The following is a 19,879-nucleotide window of genomic DNA, read 5'->3' as shown; positions in this document are numbered from 1 at the left end:
TACACAGAACAGCTGTCATGTTGCTTGTGTTTGGAATTTGCCTTTCAAATAGCTCCACGTACCCACATGTTATGCAGGATTCAATCACCATTTTGTCATCATTAAGGGGTAGGAGTGGGATTTAAGAGAAAGAGTCCTAGATTTGGAGTCAGAAGACCTCAGCTGGAATTCCAGGTCTGCTCCTCACCTGTGTGATCTTCAGCAAATCCCCTCCCTCTGGGCCTCAGTTACCTCATCTGTAAAATAAAGAGGTTGGACCAAACCGTTTCTAAGGTCCCTTTCACCTCCAAATACTATGCTCTACTGATCATTACAAAGAAGTGGGAGAAATAACATTTAGTATTTTCCCCATTTTATGGAAAGTTAAGGTAACTCAGACAGTGTCACACAATACTCAAGACCACTAAAAGAACCCAGGTCTCCTGACATCCCTCTGTAACCACAATCATTAACTCATGCTGCCAAAGTGTGTGTGTGTGTGCGTGTGTGGGGGGGTTATTGACTGCATCTGTTTTCTCAGTTTTATTTCCTGAGGTGCCAATGATCTGTGCCCTTTCTAGAATTAATAAAGTCATAAAGTACTACATGAAGGAACCCAGAGTGCATGGGTAACTCTCCCCCCTCTCCTCAAAGTATTTTTTATATCTGAACGGTTCAAGAAATTTGTCAGGTAAGAATTCAGGATGTGAAGCTGTAGACAAAGCAACGTCACTTGCCAATGAAATAATTGGCACCAAAAGACTGTGCAGCTCAGGTCAGGGGAAGGACAACAATGTGCCTTGCGCCTGGGCAGCAGCTGAGTAAGTTATGCTATAGGACTATAATGGAATATGAGAAGCACAAAATGAAATGAGGAAGATAATGAATTCAAAGAAACGTGTCAAGAGTTTTAGGAGGCAATGCTAAGAGGAGAATATAGAACTGAAAGGTTCTGACAAGCCACCAGAATCACACATCTGACCTTGAACAGGTCACCAAAACAGTCTGCAACTCACAGATCAAATTCAGCATCCTGGAAATTATGAATGGCCGTGGTCAGGGACAGACATCTAGGAAGCAGCTTATTCCACTTCTGAAAAAAATCTGCTCATTTCTCCAAGGCTGGCCTCCCATCAGTATATTAGCTGGCCCTGGTCTGGGAAGCATGGAGAGTTCAACTCCATTACCTGGGAGAGCAAATTCTCCAGCGCCACAGGATCCATTCGGCTGTATGCTTTCCACAAGTCCACACTTACGTCCTGCAGCTGAAACACAGGGGCAAAAACAGTGAGTCAGTATCAGAAGAACCTTAAAACCTTCTTCTGTTCCATGAGAGGATCCTGGAGGCCAAGGGCCCATGGTGCTCCCACTTGCTGCAGGCCGTGTGCCACACAGGAAAGGCATGGAAAACAGGAGCAGGGACCAAAATACAGAAGATGATTTTTTTTAATAAACAGATCACAAATTACCCATCTAAAGGAAGCTTCAGGAAAGTCATCTTAGGAGACTAGTAGCTTATTCTAATGATCCTGAATACTCAAAGCATTCTGGGAATTCTTGATCTACCCTTAAACCTGGCAGAGCAATCCACTGACTATCTATCTCATCAGTCCCTTGGGCATGGATTTGATTTTGGGGCATAGCCAGTATTTTCAAAAGGGAGTAAAGTCCAGAGAATAAGGTGAGTGGTACCAAATTTTTGGGAAAAAAAAATCCACCTATGTTTTTGAGACTGGTTTTCTTGTATGGCTCACAAACCAGTACAGAAAGCTATTTCCAAAAATGCTTGGTGTAATGGAAGCTTTTTTTTTTTTTTTAAAAAAAAACAAGCTTCCCCAGATGACTACTTAGCTATATGGGTGCTTGTCCATTTGTTTCCAAGAGAAATAAGAAAGACAAGAATGCATCTGTATGGAGCTTTGAGGTTTACAGATGAAATTCACCAAAATGGATGGAAAATAAAAGACCACTTAGTAGAAGAGCAAGAGATGCCTGACTAAAGCAAAGGCTGGATACTAATTTTACCAACTAGATTTCCCTGGTGGGGTGGGGGGCTTTCCCCATTCACACAAACGCAAGCCTTCTGTGCTTTAGTAGCAGAAGCCAGGCTCTGAGAATACAGCCTTGGGTGTGGGGCTTCTCTCCGATTACACACATGGCCTCCAGATGACAGACACAGAAAGACCTATTAGAAGCCCTGGTTGGCAAGTTGCATAGTGTTCAGCTATCCCTGGGACAGTATTAAAAGAATTTCTGGCTCTACCTACCCTTCACTGCCTGATCTTCCAAATTCTAAAACCTATATTCCAGTAGCATAAGTGGTAAATCTGTGAGCAGGACATTATTGAGTGGCAGTGGGCAAAAATAGGCAAAGGAGTAGAAAATAAGGTAAGGAGAGATATTTTTCTTTTGTTGTAATTTGTTAATTAATTTATTTTTACCTAATTTCTTATTGGTAGTCAATGGCAACAGAGGAAAACTTCAGGTATATATTTAGTCTGTTGTGGGCTTGGGGTCCAAGGGAAAGCACAACAAGCATCTTTGTGTGAATGGGAGAGTTCAGGATTTTATAATATTCTAAAAGGAAATTTAGTATTTCATCTTCAGAAAAACCTTTTTCTTCTATTTCTTTTACACTTAAAAGAAACTGATGAGGCAATTCTAGTAATAATACTAATACCTTTAGAAAAATATGTAATTGGAAAAAAAATAGATGGACTGGTCATATAGTGAGATTAAAGGCCAGCCAGTGGATCGCTCCTCTGCTCCACTGGCATTCACACCATCTCAAGAGAACTACAGGAAGGATCCCTAGTCTCAGTGGGCTGACACAGTATCTCTAGCACCTAGCACAGGGCTGACAGACTAATTTATTCATTTTAAACTGATCTAATAATGCTTCTAGTGCCTCCCTCCCTACCAAGGTTATTGTGAGGATCAAATGAGAAAACAGATGTAAAGGCCTTTGCCAATTTTTCAAGGGCTACATACGTGTCCGTTATTATTATTCATTCATGCTAAAAAGAGAAGACAGTGTCTTTTCCAAATGTATAGAACAATAAGCTCTGCTGCGCTGGCCCTGAAGGGTTCTTGCTTTCTGTGTCTGTAGCCTCTATGGTATGGACTCTCCTAGAAAGGGCACTTGTGGGCACCTTACCACTTTGTCTGCTTATAAGGTGAGCTCTGGCAAGCTCTGGCTGTCCTTATGACTGATGGGGCCCTCCCAGCTTCTCTGAGCTCAGCAAAAGGCTGCTCTCCCTGCTGGAACCTCTCAGGTGCCATCTGCACAAACAACAGTTACTAGACTGGCAAAATAACTAACCTTGAGAAGAAGGTTAGAAATAACTCTCCATGTGATGCCTGTGTATCTCCTACTACTGGATATCATGATGAGGCACTTGGTCAGCAATGTCAGATAAGAATCAGATGAGAAGAATGGGGAGTTTTAGCCTGGAGAGGAGAGAACTTGGGGGAGGGAAGAGGGGATCCACCAGCTACCTCCAAACATTTAAATCTGTCATGTTGAAGATTTGTCCAGCACATTTGTTCTGTCTGGCTCCAACCAAGAGCCAATGGTAGACGTTTTCAAGAGGCAAGTTTAGGGTTAAGAAGAAATCCTGGCTCAGAGTAGAACAGGTCATTTCAGATACTGCTGGGTATCGTATCTCCCAAAGGGAGAGCTTCCAGCAGGAACTAGATGACTAATTGTTGGGAATGTTGCGATAAGGATGATTTGGGGGCATTTTGTTTGTTATTTAGTTGTTTCTCAGTCACGTCTGACTCTTTGTGAGCCCATCTGGCGTTTTCCTGTCAAAGATACTGGAGTCGTTTGCCATTTCCTTCTCCAGCTCATTTTACAGATGAGGAAATGGAGGCAAACAGGGTTAGGTGACCTGCCCAGAGTCACACAGCTAGTAAGTGTCTGAGGCTGGATTTAAACTCAGGGAGTCTTCCTGACTCCAGGCCTGGCACTCTATAAACTGTGCCACCTGACTGCCCCAACTAAATGCCCATGAAGTCCAATCTAACACTAAAAATTATGTGATTCTGTGAAATATTTACTTTCTTCACATCAGATCACAGAATCATAGGATTTTTCTTGGAAAGTAGTCAGTTGGATCCCCCTCACTGGAGGTCTTCAAATAGAGTTTGGATGATTGATCACTTGTCAAAACTATCTTATTTATCTATTTTGTTTGCTGGGGATTCCTCCTTACGTACTGATTGGACTAGATGGTAACTCTTCCAGCTCAAGAATTCTTCAATTCTGACCTGGAAAATACTAGGTTAATGATTGACAGAAAGAGGAGGTGTGACATTGGTAGATTGTGTCCTTTAGAAACTTAAGATATAGCCACTGACTATGCCTTGATTCAGAGAACCTAGTGAATATTTCTTGGCCAGTCAGTTGAATGGGTTTTGAAACCTTTGCTAACAATATTAATTGCATGGATTTTGTCTCTATGTAGCAGCCAATCAGTTCTACCTTGTCTCACTATCATACTGTATTTCTAATCCTGGTCAACTTGGTGTCTTTCCTTGATCATTAGAGCTCCAGATTCAGGAAGTGTGGGTGGTTGGTTCCCGACTATAGAAAAAAATATTTTTTTTAAAGAGACCACACATTTATTGACAGTAATGTCCATAATAATATCTATCTGGCTAAAAAAGAAGTGTGTAATTTTTTTCTTTTCTTTTAAAATGAGAACCCATAAACTTATTTCTAATTATAACTAGTTGTAGTGGGTTTCCACCTTAGGGTTCCTGGTCTTGAAGGAGAAGACTACACCTACTAACAAGCATGGGTGCAGTCAAGACCAATGTCAGCTCCCTAAGGAATCCATTCCGGTTTAAAGAAACAAAGTAGAGATCACAAGAAAGCTGAACAGTCTTGGAATTCTACAGCCAAGCAGGAAAAGAGAATGCAAGGACTCAAAAGTACAAAAATATTCATATAGCCATACTCTATTGAGGCAAAGAAATAAAAACAAAATACGTGTCCATCAACTGGAGAATGTCTGAACAAACTGTGGTACCTGAATATAATGGAACATTGTTATAAGATAAGAAATGATGAACATGAAAGTTCAGAGAAACTAGGGAAGACTTAGATGAACTGAAGCAGAATTAAATGAATAAGCTGGGAGAATAATTTATAAGATGACCACAATGATGAAAAGGAAATAACTCTGAAAGACTTCAGAATCCTGATCAACTCAACCAGTGGCTTCCAAATCTAGTATCTTTGGAAGGCTGATGACTGAATGAGCTTCTTGCCTCTTGGCAGAGAGATGATGGACTAAGTATAGAATGAGACACATTTTCAGACACAACCAACAATGTGGATTTGTTTTGCTTGACTATATCTGTTTATTCCAAGGGAGGAAACCTCTGTTTGAGGGGTTGAGGTGGGAAGAGAAAGTAAGTGGGTAGTGATAAGACGTGGAAAGAGAGAGAAAAGAGCATCACCAAAAAACTGAAAAATACACAGAAGTGAAAAGTTCAGAAGGGAATTAAACAAGGCAATTTTGTTACTACTTCATTAAAATGAATACACAATTTTTAAAAACAAACTTTAAGAGATTCATATACACCTGTACTTTTGCATATCACATATAGAAATGCTTGTTGATTATTCTTAAGTTCATAACAGAAAAGTATATTTATAATAGAGATTCACTATTTTACACGTATTTTTTTCTGTTCTTTGAGCATGTAAAAATTCATGTTTGTCAAGTTCATAACCAAAAAAGGAAACAAAAATGAAAAGCACATTTTAAAAAAGTCAAGCAGGCCCCCAAGGCAGTGAAAGAAAAATGATGCCTCTCTGAACAACTGTCCTTTGAGTAGAGCCTGATCTGGCCACAAGCTGGAAGCAAAAGGGAACAGTTCTTGAACGCTGTCAAACGAATAGTCCAGTGTGTGGAATAACTAAAGCACAGAAAGGATTGAAGAAAAAGCAGAAAGTAACAATAATTGGTCTGTATGTGAGCTTTGACAGTAACATTCTTCAATTTCCAAAAAGGATAGTTTCCAGAGGAATTTTGCTAACAACATCTTCTCCCTACAAAAGTGATCTTTTCCTTCTGAAGTTTCATATTACACTCTGCCTCGACCTCTCCTATGTACTTATCACACTTAAAATCTCTTATCCTGGGTGGGGCAGGTAAGGTGATGCCCCCAGAGTGCATAGAGAGCTAGCCCTGGAGTCAGGAAGATCTGAATCAAATCCGGCCTCAGACTTTTATTATCTGTGTGACCCTGGGCAAGTCACTTAATCTCTGCCTGCCTCAGTTTCCTCTTCTGTAAAACAGAGATAATAATAGCACGTGCCTCCCAGGATTTTCAGGAGAACCAAATAAGATAATGACTGTGAAGTGCATAGCACAGTGCTGGGCTCATAGTAAGCACTATATAAATGTTAGCCATTATTATTTATGCACATGAATCATTCCTCTTTATCACCACATAAGCTCCCTGAGGGAGGCCCCAGCCAGGGTCTTGTATGTAGAAAGCACTTAAGTGTTTCCTGGAATGAAGTGAGATATGAAAGGAAAAAGGTCCTGTTTTTTTTAGGTATTAGAGTATTGAGCACTGTCATTAAAATACATACATACTTCCAGCACCCTCACTGACTTCCTATATGACATCAGCCTCTCTCAAATGTCATAAAGATGGATGTAACTGTGGTCTGTGACCTTCAAAGAAAATGGCTACATCAGTTCTAGATCTGTCATTTCTGCATGGTGGACAAAGACAAGTTACAGTATTTTTACAGTATTTTTAGATATACCTGATATTTCATGGTAAAAAATCCATCCCCACCAATGCCTTCAAGTGCAAAAGCCTGAACAATTGGCCACTTCTCCACCACAAACATATCAAATATCTGCAGGTGACCTAGAAGAAGCAAACACAGGAGAGTTTACGATAATATAACTTGTTATCAGACCTGATCTGACAGACACACCAGGCTGAACCTGACCTAACATGACTAGCTTCTAAGGAAGGCATCAGTCCTGCCCTGACCTCTAAGTTATAGAAAAGTTCTTTTACTGTTTCTCACAAAGTTCTCATTCGGAAAAACACCACAAGAAAAAGCAATGTCAATATTCAAGATTCAAACAAATTATCCAGCAGGGGTGGGGTATCTGTGGCCTGGGGACCACATGTGGCCCTCTAGGTCCTCAAATGTAGCCCTTTGACTGAATCCAAACTTCACAGAACAAATCCCCTTAATAAAAAAAGGATTTATTCTGTAAAACTTGGACTCAGTCAAAAGGCTGCACCCAAGGATCTAGAACGCCACAGGTTTCCCACCCTTGAAAACTGTCCACAGTTTGTAACAATACCTTGTGTACAGTTTGGAGTTGAAGTTGGGAGTTACTAAAATTCTATTGAAGTCCTACAAATCCATATCTCACTCTAATATACTTTTATATGCTTTTCTTCCTAGGGAAAGAAGTGCCAAATAACTGTTCTGTTGCAGACATCTTGCATCATTTAGTAGATGTAATTATAATAGACCCAAGCTTGGCTTCTATCCCACAGGAAACATGACCAGCCAACTTCCTCAGGCCCCAAAAAGGAAACTTGCCAAGCCAAAAGGATTCCTCCTTCCTTACATAGGAACTCTGAGATGAAAACTTCTCGGGAAACACAGAATCCTGCTTGTGCTTGGCCAATGTTTTTATCTTTGATATATAATGATTAATGTGTCTACTAGGTCAACCTTCTCTTTCCAACAGTTATCCTAATGACTTGCTTCTAATAAGCAAGAACTCCTTCTCTATTATAACAGTATTTAAAGCTATTAAAAAAAGGGATGTCTGCTGCATAAAATCCTGACTAGGCAGTTCTACCTGCCTGTGAGTGGCCTCCTGATACACTGCTGGTAATTATAACCAAGACATATGAGGGAAAGGGTGACAAGTACTCTTCTGGCCAGCCTGTGCTTTCAGCACAACTGGAAGGCTTACGTTGTTCACCAACACAAGAGCATCATTTGTAGCTAATTACTCACCTTGAGAGCTATAAGGAATGCCAATTCGACTACAGTCTCGAACCATGTCCACAAAACTTGCAATTTTAAATTCCTCAGCAGCTTCTTCATCTTCATACTAAAGAGAAAATGAAACCAATGAATCAGAGAGCTAGTTGAGTCTAAAGACAAAGTCTAGTCTGACTGCAGGAGGGGAAATGACTTATCCAAGGTCATCTAGTTAGTAGCTGGGACAAGAATTTGGTTCTCCCAGGACCCCCAAGACAGGGTTCCTTCCATTGTATCACACTGCCCCTCCTCTGAACTCTCATCCATTTTTTTACCAATTATGACATTTAACTATAATGCAAGGCAGGGCATGAGATCCATGTACACACCTTATCTCCAAATTCCTTGAGTGCCTAGGACAATGTCTCTATAGCTTCCCTGGTACCCAGTCACAAGGCCTTGAACATGGTAGATGGTTAAGCAAATGTTTGTACAAAAGCCTGAAGTTAAATAAATTGTACCTGCCCTACTTGTTGTGGGGGTTTGGACCAGCTGTTGGCTGGAGGAGACCTAGAGCTCTGGACAGCAGTTTCCACTCTGAAAAAAGTACCAAGTATGCTCTAGGACAAGAGTTCATGAACCTTAAAAAAAATTTTGATAAATATATTTCAATGATTGGTTTCCTTTGCAATTCTACACATTTTATGAATTTAAAATATTTCTTCTAAGATGGGGTTCATAGTGCCAAAAAGTTCATGATACCAAAACAGTTAAGAATCCCCATTTTAGGAGCTAAGAGAATTGCTTCTTGAACAATATTAAGAGCTTTTAGATCTCCTCATAACATATATTCCACCTGAGTGAAAAACTTTTAAGAGTTTATGGTGGCTATATTTTTCCTCTAGAAAAGGGGTGTTTCTTTGTTCTTTTCCTCCGTGGGAGGGAAAACTCTTCCTCTATTAGTTACTAAGCCTGAAAATGAGTCATATTTTAAGAGACCAAACCAAGATGTGGCTAGCTGCTGTAAGCCACTATGGGGCACATTTTTACTGAGCACAGATTTTAAATGCAAGACACTGAAGGGTGTTTCCTTGAGCAATTTTCATTCCAACATAAACATCGTGGCCAAAAAAACCATTTGTAAAGCATCTTTGGGTTTGCACCTGAAGTTTCCCACCAAAAATCTGAAAAGATATGCATGTGATAAAGCTAACCACATAGCTTTTAGGAGCACAGCTTTTAGGAGAACTTGCATGGCCCCAGGCTCATGCAAAGTCATTCTCCACCTCTAAGAAAATTCATATTATGTAACCTCCAGAAGGCAAGGTGTCAGGGTAAGTAGAACGACTATCCAGATAAGGAGAGCAGATGCTAACAGCCCACTTTCAGGTGCCACTTTTTCCAGGCCCTCCTTCTCCTCCAGTATCTGCTGCCTAGGGTAGGGCACAAAATTTCCTAAAACAATGCTTATCGTTCATAAGATATGAGACTTCACACATAAGAAAACAAGGCTTTACCAAAGAAGATAATGAATGTAAACTGCTATGCCAATGTTCGCCATTCATACAGTCATTGGTCCTGTTTAAATCCCCTCGGCAGGCCTATTTCTTAGGTCAGTACCTCTTCACAAGAAGGGTGCTCTTGGGGTACAGTTCCATTATTTTCTCACCTCATTTTCAGTCATGCAGTGGAAATGTAAATTTCTCCAATGTGCTACATAGGGCAAGAGATAACGGTAATTCACAGGATTGCAGTACAGATGAACACTGTCAGATTTGATCAATATAATTACATCTGTAAAGAAAAAAAAAAAAAAAAGCAACCAGAAACATGAACAGTTTTTTCCCCCAGAGGCAGTATGAACAAAGCATAAACTTACATTTAGTAAACATTCAATAAAATCCTGCAATTGGAAAATGTGCTGTCAATCAATGCAGCTAGGATGAAAAAGAGAAGCTGATAAATGAGGGGAAATTTTTTTGCAGGAAAATCTCTGATGAAAGTCTGATATCCAAAGATCAGATAGAATTGGTGTGATAGATATAAGACCAGGATTCCTCAATAGGTAAGTGGCTAAAGGAGACAAAGAATATACAAATGAAGAAATGCAAATGATCAACAACCTTCTGAATAAAAACAAATCCAAATTACAGATAGTAAGAGAAATACTGGTTAAACCAACTCTGAGATTTCAAACTCAAATGGAGAAATTCAGGAAAGATGATTTTTAAAAAATGGAAAAAGCCAGCACTGGAAGGGCTAAGGGAAGACAGGCACACACAGTGGAGATGTGAATTGGTCCCACTATTTTGTGAAACAATTTGGTATTATGTCAGTGAGTCAACTAGAATGTATCAAGAGCTTACTATGTGCAAGGCACTAAGCAATGAGGATACAAAGTCTGCCTCAAGGAGCTCAGATTCTCCTGGAGAAGAAAACATGTAAATAGCTTATGTTCATGTAGAAAGAAGGTAATCTCAGACAGAAGGCACTAGCAGTGGGAGAGAGGGGCGGCTGGGGTGGTCAGAAAAGGCCTCCTGCAGAGAAGTGAAGGAAGCTAAGAGCTGGAAGTGAGGGAACAGACAATCCCAGGAATGGTGCACAGCCAATGTCAAAGGCATGAAGTCAGGAAATAGAATGATCTATATAAGGAACAGTGAGGGGGTCAGTGCAGCTAGTCATAGAGTTTGTGGAAGGGAGTAAAGCGTAAGAATCCTGGAAAGACAAGAAGGGAACAGGTGGGGAAGGGTCTGCAATATCCAACTGTTTATATCTGACTCTGGAGGTAATAACTGGGCAGAGGGGAGGCAAAGTAAGACCTGTACTGTACAAAAATCACTTTGGCAGGTGACCAGATGATGGGCTGGAGTGGGGAGAGACTGGAGGCAGAGAGAACACTGAAAAGGTCACTGCAATAATTCAGATGAGAGGGACTGAGAGAAGATAGCTATGTCTAAATAGACAGAGCATCTTCCAAGTGTCTCTACCTATTTCTCTATTATACTGACAGAGAATAGAATTTGTTCATATACTCTAGCTTGGGGATCCTAAGAAAAGATACTATACACACTAAAATATTCACAGCAGCACTTTCTGTGATAAAAAAGATCTATAAACAGAATAGGTGCCCATTGACTATGGAATAACTGAACAGATTGTGGCACATGAATGGAATGGAATACTACAGCCCCAGAAGAAATGATGAATATGAGAAACCCCTTGCCAGGCTCTCTCTTTTGTCCCTTTTACTCTCTCTCTAATCATAGTTGTTTGTATACATGTCCTTTCTCTATCAAATGTTCCTTGAGAACAGTCTATGTTCTATTGAGCTCTATATTCTGAGAATTGAGCACAAAGCCTCACACATAGGAAGCACAGAATAAATGTTTGTTGAATTGAAAAATATAGCTTAGTTTTCTGCTGTCAACTATCCCAGCTAGTCCTAGGCCTGCAATGGGACTGATAAAGGGTCAAGCATCAGGTCTAACTGGAAGAGGGAAAACACAAAGCAGGTCATTATGAAGGAAAAATATATGACAAGCCCAGGAAAACAGCCCCACATCAGAAGGCATCATTTGCTAATGGTTTCATGTGCACTAAAAAACTGTCCTACAGGTTAAGTGTTTGCTGGCCTCATCTCAATCTCATTTCATCTGGTTCAGAGCAGTGAACTGAGTCAGGCCAAACTCTGACAGAGCCTTGGGAGGGTTTATAGTTTGGCTCTGAATGCAGGAAAGGCTGAGAGGAAGGAAGCGAGGATCTTTATGGGTAAAAATAATTTTCTATAAATGGAACTTTGACATTTCTTTGGACTTCAAGAGAATAATCATGCTTGGTTAGGGTCAGTTGATTAAAGTAATTATCATGGTTCAAAAATATACAAGGTCAAATAACAGAAATTAAGAGAATCATTTCTATTGCTAATGGCATACAAAAGATTATCATCAGACTCACAATTCAGTACCCCATGATATACATTCCCTCAGAACAGGTATGCAAAATAGCAAAAAAGGGTGACTGTGACTGATGTCTAGCACATGCAACTTTACATTCTACTAGCTTTCCATTTGCTAAAAGGACAAGTGGAAGTTATTTCTGTGCTGCTCAGGCCCTGTTCCTCGACAGTAAGGCTGCTCCTGACCAGCCCACCCAGGGCTCTGACGGACAGTTGAGCCCAAAGGAAAGGCCATGTCACTTAGGCTAGCACATTTTGCTTTAATATCACTAGAGTTCATTTTCCTTCTCTCAAAGACAAGCTTTTCTTTGTTTGTAGCTACTCTGTTCCTTGGGGTTTGAGGGCCTGGTCTAAAGGCCCATTTTTATAAATTCTTTGGAAAATGATTACCAAAGGGAGGAACAAAGGACAAGATAAGGTCATGGGGAAAACTCAATGTATAATTTATTCATCTGTCAATAAAGAGCAAATCAAATCAATCAAACAAGCAAGTAAAAGAGAAATTTAATAAATAAAAGAAATTATGACTTTATAAATGAGTTCCAGCAAGGGCCAATGTTTTTAATCTGGGTGTTACTGATATTTAAATTTGCCTTCGTTTATATAGTTGTAGTGACTGTGCATACTCTTATTTTGCGTTGTTTTGTTCAATCTGCTTCACTTCAATCTTCCTAAATGTCTTTAATTCTTTAAAATGTCTTTAATTTCTTCATATTTCTTCTTTATGGAACAATAATATCTCATAATATTGATATACTACCATTTGCTCAGCCGTTCCCCAATCTGTGAGGACAAGATTTATTTCCAGCCTATTTTATATACAGATAGTGCAGCTAGCATTATTTTCACAGAGATAGGTTTTTTCTTATTGTTAATAACTGACTTTGAGGTATCAACCCAATAACTGGGCCACTGGATTAAATGGAAGAAACAATTTTGTAACTTCTCTTGAATAATTTTAAATCACTTTACAAAATGGTTGGACTAATAACTCTATCAGCTGTCTTACCACATTTCCACCAGTACTGAATTTTTCCATCTTTTCCTATCTTTTCCAATGTAATAGCTATGAAGTGAAACCTTGGAGTTGTTTTAATTCACATTTCACTAATTATTAGTAATTTTAAATACTTTTTAGACAGCTATTAGATGGTACCCCCTCCTTTAGGAACAGTTTATTCATATCATTTGACCAGTATTTTGACCAGTATTAAAAAATTTTGTATCTTTTCCCTATAGACTTGAGATATCAGACTTTTAACAGAAATGTCTTATGCAAAGATTTTTTTCCCTGTCTATATTTTATATTTTATTCTAGCAACAATGATTTTATTTATGCAGAAGGGAGAGGAAGAGTCTTTTTGAAAACAGTGGATAACTTCTAATTCACACGAGTTTCGCTGCCCTTGAAAGTTTCCAACCTAGCTTACGCTCCCACCGCTCCAATGGAATTTGTTCTCGTCAACGTCTCTAGGGTCCTGCCGTTTAAAATGCTTTGGGGGAGAGGGGACAGGGAAGAAGGGTCCTCATCTTCTCTAACCTCTCTGCAGCATTTGAGAGAGACTGCCCGCCCCCCCTTTTTTGGATACTCTTTTTTGGATACTCTTTCAAAGGCACTATACTCTCCTTGTTTAAACGTGCAAGGAATGAATGAATAACAGTATATCATTTATACAGAGCTTTCAGGCTCATAAAATGGTTACAAATATTCTCTAATTTGAGGGTAAGTTACTGGACATCCTCGAGATTCTGTTTCCTCATCTGTAAAATGAAGAGGTTGAACCAGATGAGCTCCAAGCTCCAGCTCTACATCCATGCTCCCATTAGAAGGTAGGCAGTGTCAAATATTATTATTCCTCTTTCTCAGAAGAGGAAGCTGTGGCTCAGACAGCCTGAGTGATGGGACCGAGGTCACAAGGCTAGTCAATATCAGAGTTAAGATGTGAACCCAAGTCTTGTGATTCCAGGGCCATACCACATGGCCTCCCATCAGAATATTCAAATAAATTCTGTATAGTAAATTGAAAGATCAGTTGAAAGCAGAATGGAGACAAAATGCTCTGTATATATACTGCTTCAAATAACAAATAAGTTATCTGTTTATGGAAGGGAGCCTTGAGAAACATCTACAAAAGGAAGGAGTACAAGCACTAGCTAATCATCCCTCTCAGGACAATTTCTTCAACTGCTGAGGGCTCCCATTTAAATTGTACCTTAAAGTTGACTTCTCTTTCTCTTTTGCTGGTTTATCTTCCTCCCAAACCCTTAAGGTAGGGCTTGCCCAAAGATCTATTCTTAGCCTCTTCTCTCTATCTCTCTCCCTTGGCAATCTCCTTCAACTGACTTCAACTATCACCTCTCTCCAGGTGATTCCCAGATGTTCATCTCCAGCCCTGACTTTCCTTAAGAGTTGCAGACATGACTGCACATGTATAATCTACATCAAACTGCTTGCCTTCTCAAGGAGAGGGGAAAGGTTGGCAGGGAGAAAGAGAACTTGGAACTCAAAATTTTTAAAAATGAGTGTTAAAAATTTTTTGTTTGTAATTGGGAAAAGAATAAAATATAGAAAAGACAGAGTTCTGGATACACATCTCCAACTGCTTAATGGACATTTCCATTGATTTGAATCATTGACACCTCCAACTCAACATGTCCAAAATTCTTTTTTTCATGTTTTCCCCTAAATTTGATCCTCCTTCTGACTTCACAGCTCCTGTTAATAGTATCACTCAGTCTCCTTTTTTGAAAATCTGAGTATTATCTTTGCATCTTCCTTACCTCAGGTTACAAAATCCTACCCATTCCTGCCTATTTGACCTTTACATTTCTGGACTCTTTCCCTTCCTCTCAACTCTCACCATTCCAATATAGGCCCTATACCACCACCCTAGAATATTTTGTCATCATTGTTCAGGCATTTGCAGCTGTGTCACCCCATTTGGGGTTTTCTTGGCAAAGATACTAGACTGGTTTGTCATTTCCTTCTCCAGCTCATTTTATAGATGAGGAAACAGAGGCAAATGGTTAAGTGACTTGCTCAGGGTCACAAGCCAACAAATGTCTAAGGCCAGATTTAAATTCAGGAAGATGAATGACTCTTCCTGACTTCAGGCCCAACACTCTATCCACTATTCCACCTAGCTATCCTAAATCTAGAATATGAAATAACATAAAACACCCTTTTCACTTTACTTTCTCTTCCCTCCAACCCACCCTTCATATTGTTGCCATATTTTCTTACAAACCAGGTCACAGATTTTATTTGCATAGACCCAGCCATGTTACTTATCTGCACAAAAACAATCAATGGGAACCTGTTGCCCCTCCACAAGCAGGCATTCCCTTACTTTTTCAGCTCATCCCCAAAATACTTCACTCCAAGAACTGTGTTTTAATCAGACTGGCCTCTTCTTTATGGCTATAAACTCCTGTACTTTTCAGCCTCAAAGCTGCTGCTTATCACTGCTGTTCAGTTGTTTTTCAGTCCTGTCTGACTCTGTGCCCTCATGGGGGGTTTTCTTGGCTAAGATACTAGAGCGGTTTGCTGTTTCTTTCTCCAGCTCATTTTGTAGATGAGGAACGTAGGCAAACTGGGTTAAGTGACTTGCCCAGGGTCACACAGTCCTAAGTGTCTGAGTCCAAATTTGAACTGAGGAAGATGAACGAGTCTTCTGACTCTGCACTCTGGCGCCCCCTAGCTGTTTATATACTATTCTCCATTCCTGGAATATTCAGTCCCTCTCAGTCCTCCTACTGAATTCTGATTCATTTTCCACAGCCCAACCCATCTGAAATCTCCTCCTCCTCTCACACCCTGCCAGTAACTGCCCTCCTCTTCAGACTCACTGAAAACTTCGTTTTGCGCCACTCAGATGCTGTAAGTAAATACATCTAACACTGAGTATCATAGTTCTATGTTTATATCTTCTCTCCGTACTTGACCACAAGTTCCACAACGGCCAAGCCGAGGCATTTTCTAAATGGGTGTCTCTCCCAGTACTTGTGGAGCTGAGCTGCCTAAAGGAGAGAGACGAGGGACCGCAGTGCCATAAAAATAAGGAAGCCTCCTGAGAGGAATCAAGAACAAAGTCCTTAAAGGGGACTTCAAAACAGCTGCAGCTTCCAGCCTGCTTAATAGGTACCCTGTACTTCTGGATAGTGTTCCCATTAGCAAGGATCTTCTTCTAAAGTGGCCCTGGTTGCCATGGTAGCAAAACTAAGTTTTATTCTATAAATTAGTTTTCTCCAACAAATACTTGAGCACCCTTTATACCCAAGACTGCACCTAGCACCGTTGGGGAAAGGGTCCCTCTTCTCATGGAAGTTCTGGCCTGGTTGGGGAGACAGAATTTATACAAAAGAAGAAAGCTATAAATAACGACCGACAGGTAAAGGTACAAATATAAGAGTGGAGTGGGGGAGGGGGAAGGTTGCTCTTTACTCCAAAGATCTGGAAAGGCTTTTTCCAGGGAGTGGTATTTTGAAAGTTGATTATTCTGAGAGGTAAAGAGGAGGGAGGGTTTAGCCCAGTTCCTTCTGCTTTCTAGGGTGTTTTGGTATAGGCTGAACCCTTTGGAACAAAATGATCCAGGTAGGGTTGCATTTCATTTAGGAAGAAAAAAGCCAGAAAATTTCCCTGGGATGTATGTTAGGAGTCTAAGAGAGGCTCTGGGAGGAATGAAAGGGTGCACTTGTCATTTCTGTAGAGGCACTGTAGGTGGCAGTTGGTTGGGGGTAGCGTTAGGACAACAAAGAGACCAGGTAGAAAAGCAACTTAAAAAGAACGAAACAACACAAAATCTAGTACTGAGCTTGGAGTGGAAAAAATCCTATGCACTGAAATTATTCTAAATTGTCTATTGTATATCCCAAGGGTTTCCCACAGCAGTAGCCCTAAGGCTTCAGGAATTTTAAACCAAGTGAAACTAATCAGAGCAAGCCTCAGTTTGTCCAGAATAGCCCTGGAATGGGCTATCAATAGAGAGAAAATGGCAGCTTGTCCAGACAGTTGTAAATGTGTTTCATGAATTTTCAATATCTACAGAAGCTCAAACAAAAATAGGACTTCTCCAATCATCCTTTTGATGAGTACAGATCACAGGAGAGGGAATTCTTAAAATTAAAACTAGAGACATATCTGAGAGCTTTACAAAGGGTTCTGTTTATGGATTTAAAAAATCAAACTGATGAATTTCAGTTTCCCCTTTTCGAATTTTCTCACTTCCTCACACTCATTCCTGTGGAGAACTTTGACCCTCAGGAGATGCCTCATCCCCAGACTAAGCACTGAGTCTATTTCCATGTCAGATGTTTCCTTTCATTTCACTTCCCCAAAGTGTCCAAAGCATCAACAGCCCTCTGGCCTGTGTTTATCTGCCTTTCCCTGTGGCTCCTGCTGCATTTGGCAGAGAAATCATCCCCAGGCAACAGCCTGAAGCACTGCAAACACAGGAAGAGGAAGAGAGGAGAGGCAAGGAAGGAGAAAACCGATATTGCCCTCCCCTGTGTGTTCACTAACAAAAGTGGTACAGAAAACCATCTCCAGAGGCACTGCTGTCAGAAGGAAACTTTACTCCTGCACTGAGGTTCAAGGTCAAGTCCTTCCTATAAGGAGAGCTCTTGCAGGGTTATCTTAGAAGCACATATGGGAAGAGAAGCTTACAAAGGAAAGCAGCCACCACGCAGACTCAGAGAAGACTCTCTCCCAGCAGGTCTCATTGCCTACACTGGTAGGAAGTAAACACCCGCAGGAGTGCAGAGGTGGTTCATAATTAAAAAGAAGCCAGGACCTTATTAAGGGGATTTGGAACCACTAATTGATGTTTACTTTTTCCTCTAAAGTTCATTTATTTCCCAAGAGGTGTATTGTGGCCATTCTCAGTACTATCCTGCATGTGGACAGAGGACAGAAAGGGGAGTTTGAGGCATGTACCATCAGCAGCAAACAGGAACATGATTACCACTAATTTAAAAAAGAAAAGTAGAGTCTGTGATTCAACAATCTAAGACATAAACTACGAAAATAAAAGTTTTATAGAAATAAAAATGTCTTTTTCTTCACAAACAAAAAGAAACAAGGACAGACTTACCATCAAGGACTTCTTCAGAAAACCCTGGTCTCTCAGCGTCACTGACACTCTGGTTGTACAAACCAAACAGAAGGTAATTTGCCAGTTCCCTGCAGCCTTCATTGTATCTACTGTCAATTCCTACAAGGGAAAGAAGTCCATGAGCAGTTGCACTATTGAACACCAAGGGAAATGACAGGCCCCAGTGAATTGCCATCATTCAGCATTATCTTGTGGGTGCAGTACCAGCAAAGGGACAAAGACCAATAAAAAGCAACATTCTGGATCAATTTCCTAGCTGGGGAGCTGAGCTGAGCCAGTGGAAATCTCAGTGGAAAGTCCCTTACGTCAGGGCTGAAAGCCTAGTGTTAGTGTATGCTAGGCAATTCCTGTCTCTTTCTCCAGCACTCTTGGTGCTCATAAACCCAACATGGCAGCCTAGACAGCTATAGAACTTTGGAGAAATTCTCAACTTTGTAATAGGGTTAGGAAAGATCTGTGTGAGTGGTAAAGCATTCCGTAGAAAGGGCGCTAGGAACCAACAAAAAATAAGAGCTCCCAAGATTCATCAAGGTGAGATTAATGAGATTAAGCAATGAGGCCTAAAGCAAGGAAGGATGCCAAGAAGATTGGCCCATGATTACTGCTTCCAGCAATTACTTCACCAGTTCTCTCAGCCCCACTAGCCCAGTTTGGGCCCTGACTCATATACCATGCTTACTCACCACCATGGCCCAAAAGAGTCACAAACCCACTTTGTCAGACCCATGTACACACACAGTAAAAGTGTGGGGAGGAGAGTGAAAAGCTAAGACTATGGGTACCTGGAATAAGGCAGCATCACATAGGGGTGAAAGAAGGGCAGAGACAGGATCAGAAGAACTGTAGCCACAGACTGAGACAACTTGGCAAGACGGCCAAAGAAGTCCAAAGAAAAGAGAAGGGCCATAAGAAAGCAAGTGGGAGCCCAGCCCCACCATCTTTACTACTTCAGATAAACAGATGGGAGTTCCAAGTCAGCCTCAGTTCAAGGTCAAAGGTAGGAACAAGTAGGGTCTAGATGAGTCCTGGGCTAGATTTCCCTCATAACTCACAACAGGCCTATGCAAATGGAACAGGATGTGAAAGACTAGCAGAGAAGGGAACACAGAGTTTCAACATAGGATGAGATCCCTGGGATAACATGGAGAAGAGTCAGGGTCCAAATGAGATTATCCAAGGCTGGAAGAACCAGCATACTGTGGAAGAGTGAGGTGTGGTTGAAGAGGAAGGCAAAATGAGGGTCAGGATGTAACAAGCTAACTGGGCTTAGCCTGGTAAAAAGCTAACAAAGGAATCTGTTCTGTTAGTCAATAAATTCCACAGCCTATGATATCCAAACCCCAAATGCCACAATGGGAAGAGGACTGGAGGAGCAGCTACTGTCATTCTAGAAAAACAGATCAGCAACCAAAGTTCAAGGAAGTTATGATTAACTGAAAAATTGGAATATCCCATAATCCAAGGAACTTTACATGTCAAAGTATTTCATTAAGTCTTGTATTTGCCTGATAAATAAGGCTTCTTTTACCCTGGGTATTTATTAACTTTACTACTCACATTCCTAACATGCACAGAAGGCTCTGCAATGTTGGTTTTCTCAAGGGCAGGAAAAATATTCTGGTCAGGAGAAGTAGCCTTATAATTATAATCTTATAATCTTAGCTCATCAGTCTTTCCATTGGTACATATAAACAGGCACCTGAAAGTCATTTACTATGGTCTGTTTGTCCAGTTTTGTCTCACGAGACTTAAAGTGACAACACTCCATAATAGCAACAGGGTGTCTGGTTTCTAAGTTAATGCAAAGCAAAGGAAACCCTGTTAGAATCGAGTAGACTTTTA

General features: G+C 40.6%; 1 protein-coding gene across 2 annotated transcripts in view; it reads right to left on the bottom strand.

The window, feature by feature from the left end:
* Positions 1-19,879, bottom strand: part of DNAAF9 (dynein axonemal assembly factor 9) — a 156,060-nt gene that overhangs the window by 104,948 nt on the left and 31,233 nt on the right. For both annotated transcript variants that reach the window (XM_072619757.1, XM_072619756.1), the window contains exons 3-7: positions 18,017-18,136; positions 9,639-9,763; positions 8,003-8,099; positions 6,773-6,879; positions 1,167-1,244 (exon numbers count right to left, since the gene is read on the bottom strand). In XM_072619757.1, coding sequence (XP_072475858.1) covers positions 1,167-1,244; positions 6,773-6,879; positions 8,003-8,099; positions 9,639-9,763; positions 18,017-18,136 — 527 coding nt within the window. The remainder of the gene's footprint in view (positions 1-1,166; positions 1,245-6,772; positions 6,880-8,002; positions 8,100-9,638; positions 9,764-18,016; positions 18,137-19,879) is intronic.

The sequence above is a fragment of the Notamacropus eugenii genome, chromosome 6, assembly GCF_028372415.1.
Source record: "Notamacropus eugenii isolate mMacEug1 chromosome 6, mMacEug1.pri_v2, whole genome shotgun sequence".
NCBI classification, from domain to species: Eukaryota; Metazoa; Chordata; class Mammalia; order Diprotodontia; family Macropodidae; genus Notamacropus; species Notamacropus eugenii.
This window is presented reverse-complemented; position numbering and strand designations above follow the sequence as displayed.